Genomic DNA, 8,694 nt, shown 5'->3' with positions numbered 1-8,694 from the left:
GTGTGTGTGTCACTGTGTGTGTGTGTCACTGTGTGTGTCACTGTGTGTGTGTCACTGTGTGTGTGTATCACTGTGTGTGTCACTGTGTGTGTCACTGTGTGTGTGTCACTGTGTGTGTGTCACTGTGTGTGTCACCGTGTACAGGATGAGCACCGATGTGAACTGGATGAATGAGTAGAGAGCCATGAACTTGAACACGACACTCAGTGTGACACACACACAGTGTCACTGTGTGTGTGTCACTGTGTGTGTGTCACTGTGTGTGTCACTGTGTGTGTCACACTGTGTGTGTCACTGTGTGTGTGTCACTGTGTGTGTGTCACTGTGTGTGTCACTGTGTGTGTCACTGTGTGTGTGTCACTGTGTGTGTCACACTGTGTGTGTCACACTGTGTGTGTCACCGTGTACAGGATGAGCACCGATGTGAACTGGATGAATGAGTAGAGAGCCATGAACTTGAACACGACACTCAGTGTGACACACACACAGTGTCACTGTGTCTGTGTCACTGTGTGTGTCACTGTGTGTGTGTCACTGTGTGTGTCACTGTGTGTGTCACTGTGTGTGTGTGTCACTGTGTGTGTGTCACTGTGTGTGTGTCACTGTGTGTGTCACACTGTGTGTGTCACACTGTGTGTGTCACTGTGTGTGTGTCACTGTGTGTGTCACTGTGTGTGTGTCACTGTGTGTGTCACTGTGTGTGTGTGTCACTGTGTGTGTCACTGTGTGTGTGTCACTGTGTGTGTCACCGTGTACAGGATGAGCACCGATGTGAACTGGATGAATGAGTAGAGAGCCATGAACTTGAACACGACACTCAGTGTGACACACACACAGTGTCACTGTGTGTGTGTCACTGTGTGTGTCACTGTGTGTGTGTCACTGTGTGTGTGTCACTGTGTGTGTGTCACTGTGTGTGTGTCACTGTGTGTGTCACTGTGTGTGTGTCACTGTGTGTGTCACCGTGTACAGGATGAGCACCGATGTGAACTGGATGAATGAGTAGAGAGCCATGAACTTGAAGACGACACTCAGTGTGACACACACACAGTGTCACTGTGTGTGTGTCACTGTGTGTGTCACTGTGTGTGTCACACTGTGTGTGTCACTGTGTGTGTCACACTGTGTGTGTCACTGTGTGTGTGTCACTGTGTGTGTGTCACTGTGTGTGTCACTGTGTGTGTCACTGTGTGTGTGTCACTGTGTGTGTCACACTGTGTGTGTCACACTGTGTGTGTCACCGTGTACAGGATGAGCACCGATGTGAACTGGATGAATGAGTAGAGAGCCATGAACTTGAACACGACACTCAGTGTGACACACACACAGTGTCACTGTGTCTGTGTCACTGTGTGTGTCACTGTGTGTGTGTCACTGTGTGTGTCACTGTGTGTGTCACTGTGTGTGTGTGTCACTGTGTGTGTGTCACTGTGTGTGTGTCACTGTGTGTGTCACACTGTGTGTGTCACACTGTGTGTGTCACTGTGTGTGTGTCACTGTGTGTGTCACTGTGTGTGTGTCACTGTGTGTGTCACTGTGTGTGTGTGTCACTGTGTGTGTCACTGTGTGTGTGTCACTGTGTGTGTCACCGTGTACAGGATGAGCACCGATGTGAACTGGATGAATGAGTAGAGAGCCATGAACTTGAACACGACACTCAGTGTGACACACACACAGTGTCACTGTGTGTGTGTCACTGTGTGTGTCACTGTGTGTGTGTCACTGTGTGTGTGTCACTGTGTGTGTGTCACTGTGTGTGTCACTGTGTGTGTGTCACTGTGTGTGTGTCACTGTGTGTGTCACCGTGTACAGGATGAGCACCGATGTGAACTGGATGAATGAGTAGAGAGCCATGAACTTGAAGACGACGAATGACGTCACGAGGGAGGCGCGGCCCTCACTGGGGTGGGGGAGGGGTGAGTCACAAAGAACCCACCGTGACCCCACCGTGACCCCACCGTGACCCCACCGTGACCCCACCCGCCTCGTGACACTAACGTGACCCCACCATGGCCTACTCCCCAGTGACCCCACCGTGACCCCCATCCCGTGACCTCCACGTGACCTACCCCCCGCCGCCCCACCCCCACAGCGACACACACTCGCCCCACCCCCACAGCGACACACACTTGCCCCACCCCCACAGCGACACACACTTGCCCCACCCCCCCCCACCGCGACACACACTCGCCCCACCGGATGATGGCTGGCAGGCAGGTGATGTTCTGGGTGACCCCCATCGCGTGACCCCCACGTGACCCCCACGTGACCCCCACACACACTCGCCCCACCGGATGATGGCTGGCAGGCAGGTGATGTTCTGGGTGACCCCCATCCCGTGACCCCCACGTGACCCCCACGTGACCCCCACACACACTCGCCCCACCGGATGATGGCTGGCAGGCAGGTGATGTTCTGGGTGACCCCCATCCCGTGACCCCCACGTGACCCCCACGTGACCCCCACGTGACCCCCACACACACTCGCCCCACCGGATGATGGCTGGCAGGCAGGTGATGTTCTGGGTGCGTGAGGTGAAGGGGGAGGCCACGGAGGCCTCGGCCTCCGACAGGGAGACGCCGATGTCTGCGGCGCGCAGCGCTCCGCAGTCGTTGGCACCGTCCCCGCACATCGCTACGCAGTAGCTGCCTCGCACAGACACGCCGTGACACACAGACACACACAGACACGCCGTGAGACACACACACACACACGCCGTGAGACACACACAGACACACAGACACGCTGTGAGAGAGACACAGACACGCTGTGACACACACACAGACACGCCGTGAGACACAGACACACGCCGTGAGACACACAGACACACACAGACACGCTGAGACACACACACACACAGACATGCTGTGAGAGAGACACAGACACGCTGTGAGACACACAGACACGCTGTGAGAGAGACACAGACACGCTGTGAGACACACAGACACGCTGTGAGACACACAGACACGCTGTGAGAGAGACACAGACACGCTGTGAGAGAGACACAGTCGTTGGCACCGTCCCCGCACATCGCCACGCAGTAGCTGCCTCGCACAGACACGCCATGACACACAGACACGCCGTGAGACACAGACACAGTGACACACACAGACACGCTGTGAGACACAGACACGCCGTGAGACACACACACACACAGACACGCTGTGAGAGACACACAGACACGCTGTGACACACAGACACACACACAGACACGCTGTGAGAGAGACACAGACACGCTGTGACACACAGACACACACACAGACACGCTGTGAGAGAGACACAGACACGGTGAGACACACACAGACACGCCGTGAGACACAGACACGCCGGGAGACACACACAGACACGCTGTGACACACACACACACACACAGACACGCTGTGAGAGACACACAGACACGCTGTGACACACAGACACACACAGACACACGCTGTGAGACACACACACAGACACGCTGTGAGAGACACAGACACGCTGTGACACACACACACACACAGACACACGCTGTGAGACACAGACACACGCTGTGACACACACACACTCACACAGACACGCTGTGAGAGAGACACAGACACGCTGAGACACACAGTCGTTGGCACCGTCCCCGCACATCGCCACGCAGTAGCTGCCTCGCACAGACACGCCGTGACACACAGACACGCTGTGACACACACAGACACGCAGTGACACACACAGACACGCTGTGACACACACACAGACACGCTGTGAGAGAGACACAGACACACGCTGTGAGACACAGACACACGCCGTGAGACACACAGACACACACAGACACGCTGTGAGAGACACACACACACGCTGTGACACACACACAGACACGCCGTGACACACAGACACGCCGTGACACACACAGACACGCCGTAACACACAGACACGCTGTGACACGCAGACACGCTGTGACACACAGACAGACACGCTGTGACACACACAGACACGCTGTGACACACACAGACACGCTGTGACACACAGACACGCTGTGACACACAGACACGCTGTGAGACAGACAGACACGCTGTGAGACACAGACACGCTGTGACACACACAGACACGCCGTGACACACAGACACGCAGTGACACAGACATGCTGTGACACACACACAGACACGCTGTGACACACACAGACACGCCGTGACACACAGACACGCTGTGACACAGACATGCTGTGACACACACACAGACACGCTGTGACACACACAGACACGCCATTACACACAGACACGCAGTGACACACACAGACACGCAGTGAGACACACACAGACACGCTGTGAGACACACACAGACACGCTGTGACACACAGACACGCAGTGAGACACACAGACATGCCGTGACACACAGACACGCTGTGACACACAGACACGCCGTGACACACACAGACACGCCGTGACACACAGACACGCTGTGACACACAGACACGCTGTGAGACACACACAGACACGCTGTGACACACAGACACGCTGTGACACACAGACACACCGTGACACACAGACACGCTGTGAGACACACAGACACGCCGTGACACACAGACACACCGTGACACACACAGACACGCCGTGACACACACAGACACGCTGTGACACACACAGACACGCTGTGACACACAGACACGCTGTGACACACAGACACGCCGTGACACACAGACACGCTGTGACACACAGACACGCTGTGACACACACAGACACGCCGTGACACACAGACACGCTGTGACACACACAGACACGCCGTGACACACAGACACGCTGTGAGACACAGACACGCCGCGACACACACAGACACGCTGTGACACACAGACACGCCGTGACACACAGACACGCTGTGACACACAGACACGCTGTGACACACACAGACACGCTGTGACACACAGACACGCCGTGACACACAGACACGCTGTGACACACAGACACGCTGTGACACATAGACACGCTGTGACACACAGACACGCCGTGACACACACACAGACACGCTGTGAGACACAGACACGCCGCGACACACACAGACACGCTGTGACACACAGACACGCCGTGACACACAGACACGCTGTGACACACAGACACGCTGTGACACACACAGACACGCTGTGACACACAGACACGCCGTGACACACAGACACGCTGTGACACACAGACACGCCGTGACACACAGACACGCTGTGACACACAGACACGCCGTGACACACACACAGACACGCTGTGACACACAGACACACCGTGACACACACACAGACACGCTGTGACACACAGACACACCGTGACACACAGACACGCTGTGACACACACAGACACGCTGTGACACACAGACACGCCGTGACACACAGACACGCTGTGACACACAGACACGCTGTGACACACAGACACGCTGTGAGACACACAGACACGCTGTGAGACACACAGACACGCCGTGACACACAGACACGCTGTGACACACAGACACGCTGTGACACACAGACACGCTGTGAGACACACAGACACGCCGTGACACACAGACACGCTGTGACACACAGACACGCTGTGACACACACAGAACACGCTGTGACACACAGACACGCTGTGACACACAGACACGCTGTGACACACAGACACGCTGTGAGACACACAGACACGCTGTGAGACACACAGACACGCCGTGACACACAGACACGCTGTGACACACAGACACGCTGTGACACACAGACACGCTGTGAGACACACAGACACGCCGTGACACACAGACACGCTGTGACACACAGACACGCTGTGACACACACAGACACGCTGTGACACACAGACACGCCGTGACACACAGACACGCTGTGAGACACACAGACACGTGGTGAGACACACACAGACAGGCTGTGACACACAGACACGCTGTGACACACACAGACACGCTGTGACACACAGACACGCCGTGACACCCAGACACGCTGTGAGACACACAGACACGTGGTGAGACACACACAGACACGCTGTGAGACACAGACACGCTGTGACACACACAGACACGCTGTGACACACACAGACACGCTGTGAGACTCACAGACACGCAGTGACACACAGACACGCTGTGACACACACAGACACGCTGTGAGACACACAGACACGTAGTAGCTGACGAAGGTGATGGTGATGGTGATGATGACGGTGGTGATGATGATGGTGACGACGGTGGTGATGGTGATGATGATGGTGATGACGATGGTAACGATGATGATGATGACGGTGATGACGGTGATGATGATGGTGACGATGGTGACGACGACGATGACGATGGTGACGACGGTGGTGATGGTGATGATGATGGCTACAACGATGATGGTGATGACGACGATGACGACGATGATGATGGTGACGCTGGCGACGACAGTGGTGATGACGATGACGACGGCGACGATGGCGACGATGGCGACGACTGACGGCAGCGCTCACTCGAGTCCCTGCAGCATCTCCACCAGCTGGGCCTTCTGCTCCGGAGACATGCGTGCGTACACCGTGGCCCTGAGCAGCACCTGCAGCCACCACGCGCACAGACGCCAACGTCTCGCCAACGTCTCGGCAACGTCTCGGCAACGTCTCGGCAAAGTCTCGGCAAAGTCTCGCCAACGTCTCGGCAAAGTCTCAGCAAAGTCTCGCCAACGTCTCGCCAACGTCTCGACAAAGTCTCGGCAAAGTCTCGCCAACGTCTCGGCAAAGTCTCACCAACGTCTCGGCAAAGTCTCAGCAAAGTCTCGCCAACGTCTCGGCAAAGTCTCGCCAACGTCTCGGCAAAGTCTCTGCAAAGTCTCACCAACGTCTCGGCAAAGTCTCGCCAACGTCTCAGCAAAGTCTCGGCAAAGTCTCGGCAAAGTCTCGCCCGACGTCTCGGCAAAGTCTCGGCCGACTCGGGAATATCTCGGCAACGCCTCGGCTGACTCGGCAACACCTCGGCAAAATGTCTCGGCAACTTCTTGGCAATGTGTCGGCACGCTCGGCAAAGTCTCGGCCGACTCGGCAACTTCTTGGCAACGTCTCGGCAACATCTCGGCAACGTCCCGGCAACTTCTTGGCAATGTGACGGCACACTCGGCAACCCCTAAGAAGGAGTGGGGGAGATGTCCCTCCCCCCCCCACTCACCCACTCACTCACCAACCCCCCCACCAACAACCCCCCCACCAACAACCCCCCCACCAACCCTCCACCCACCTTGGGCACGAGGTCCGGGAAGAAGCGACGGACGGCGTCGAAGGACTTCCCGTTGAGAGCCAGGTGACATCGCGGCGGTGGCAGCGATGAGGAGGGGGTGGAGGAGGTGGAGGGGGTGGAGGAGGTGGTGGAGGAGGTGGAGGGGGTGGAGGAGGTGGAGGAGGAGGTGGAGACGAAGGTGGAGGAGGTGGAGATAGCGGCCTGGAACGCAGACACACGGGTCATCGTCACCGGATTCGCCCACTCGCCTACTCACTCAGCCACTCACTCACTCACAACTCACTCGCTCACTCACTCACTCAGTCAATCACCCACCCACTCACTCACCCACCCACTCACTCAGTCACTCACCCACTCACCCGCTCACTCGCTCACTCACCCACTCACTCAGTCACTCACCCACTCACCCGCTCACTCACTCACTCACCCACTCACCCACTCAGTCACTCACCCACTCACTCACTCAGTCAATCACCCACCCACTCACCCACTTACTCACAACTCACTCACCCACTCACTCACTCACCCACCCACTCACTCACTCAGTCAATCACCCACCCACTCACTCACCCACTCGCTCACTCACTCACTCACCCACCCACTCACCCACTAACTCACTCGCTCACCCACTCACTCACTCACTCACCCACCCACTCACCCACTAACTCACTCGCTCACCCACTCACTCACCCACCCACCCACTCACTCACCCACTCACTCACCCACCCACCCACTCACCCACCCACTCACCCACTCACCCACCCACCCACCCACTCACCCACCCACCCACTCGTGTGATTAACGGCCGAGCGGACCCAGCGGCGACCCCGTCTCACCGTCACGTGCCCCGCACCATCGGCGTGCTGCTCCCGCTGCCGGAGGTCCGCGTCGTTCTGGGCCGTGTACCTCACCGAGGCCGGCTGCCCGAGTGCCGGCGGCGACGCGGTGAGGAAGACGAGGCCCTCGCCGGCGCTCACCATGCCGCACTCGCGTGCCACGCTCACCGCGGTGAGCACGTTGTCTCCTGCACGCACGCACGCTCACCGGATCGCTCACCGGATCGCTCACCGGCTCGCTCACCGGCACGCTCACCGGATCGCTCACCGGATCGCTCACCGGATCGCTCACCGGCTCGCTCACCGGCATGCTCACCGGATCGCTCACCGGATCGCTCACCGGCTCGCTCACCGGCTCGCTCACCGGATCGCTCACCGACTCGCTCACCCTCTCGCTCACCCTCTCGCTCACCCTCTCACTCACCCTCTCGCTCACCCTCTCGCTCACCCTCTCACTCACCCTCTCACTCACCCTCTCGCTCACCCCCTCACTCACCGCCTCGCTCACCCCCTCACTCACCGGCTGGCTCATTCATGCACGCACTCACTCACCCATCCACTCACTCACCCATCCACTCACTCACCCATCCACTCACTCACCCATCCACTCACTCTCCCATCCACTCACTCACCCATCCACGCACTCACTCACCCATCCACTCACTCACCCATCCACTCACTC

General features: G+C 57.6%; 1 protein-coding gene across 1 annotated transcript in view; it reads right to left on the bottom strand.

Moving 5' to 3' along the window:
• Positions 1 to 8: 8 nt before the first annotated feature.
• Positions 9 to 8,694, bottom strand: part of LOC116937508 (polyamine-transporting ATPase 13A2-like) — a 68,267-nt gene continuing 59,581 nt past the window's right edge. The window contains exons 22-26 of the mRNA XM_076058469.1: positions 8,013 to 8,200; positions 7,177 to 7,377; positions 6,423 to 6,502; positions 2,493 to 2,645; positions 9 to 1,900 (exon numbers count right to left, since the gene is read on the bottom strand). Coding sequence (XP_075914584.1) covers positions 1,774 to 1,900; positions 2,493 to 2,645; positions 6,423 to 6,502; positions 7,177 to 7,377; positions 8,013 to 8,200 — 749 coding nt within the window. The 3' untranslated portion in view covers positions 9 to 1,773. The remainder of the gene's footprint in view (positions 1,901 to 2,492; positions 2,646 to 6,422; positions 6,503 to 7,176; positions 7,378 to 8,012; positions 8,201 to 8,694) is intronic.

The sequence above is a fragment of the Petromyzon marinus genome, assembly GCF_048934315.1.
Source record: "Petromyzon marinus isolate PM22_M1 ecotype Great Lakes invasive population chromosome 75 unlocalized genomic scaffold, UKy_Petmar_22M1.pri1.0 chr75_unloc.3, whole genome shotgun sequence".
NCBI lineage: Eukaryota > Metazoa > Chordata > Hyperoartia > Petromyzontiformes > Petromyzontidae > Petromyzon > Petromyzon marinus.
Note: the sequence above shows the minus strand (reverse complement) of the source record. Positions and strands in the feature narration are given on the sequence as shown.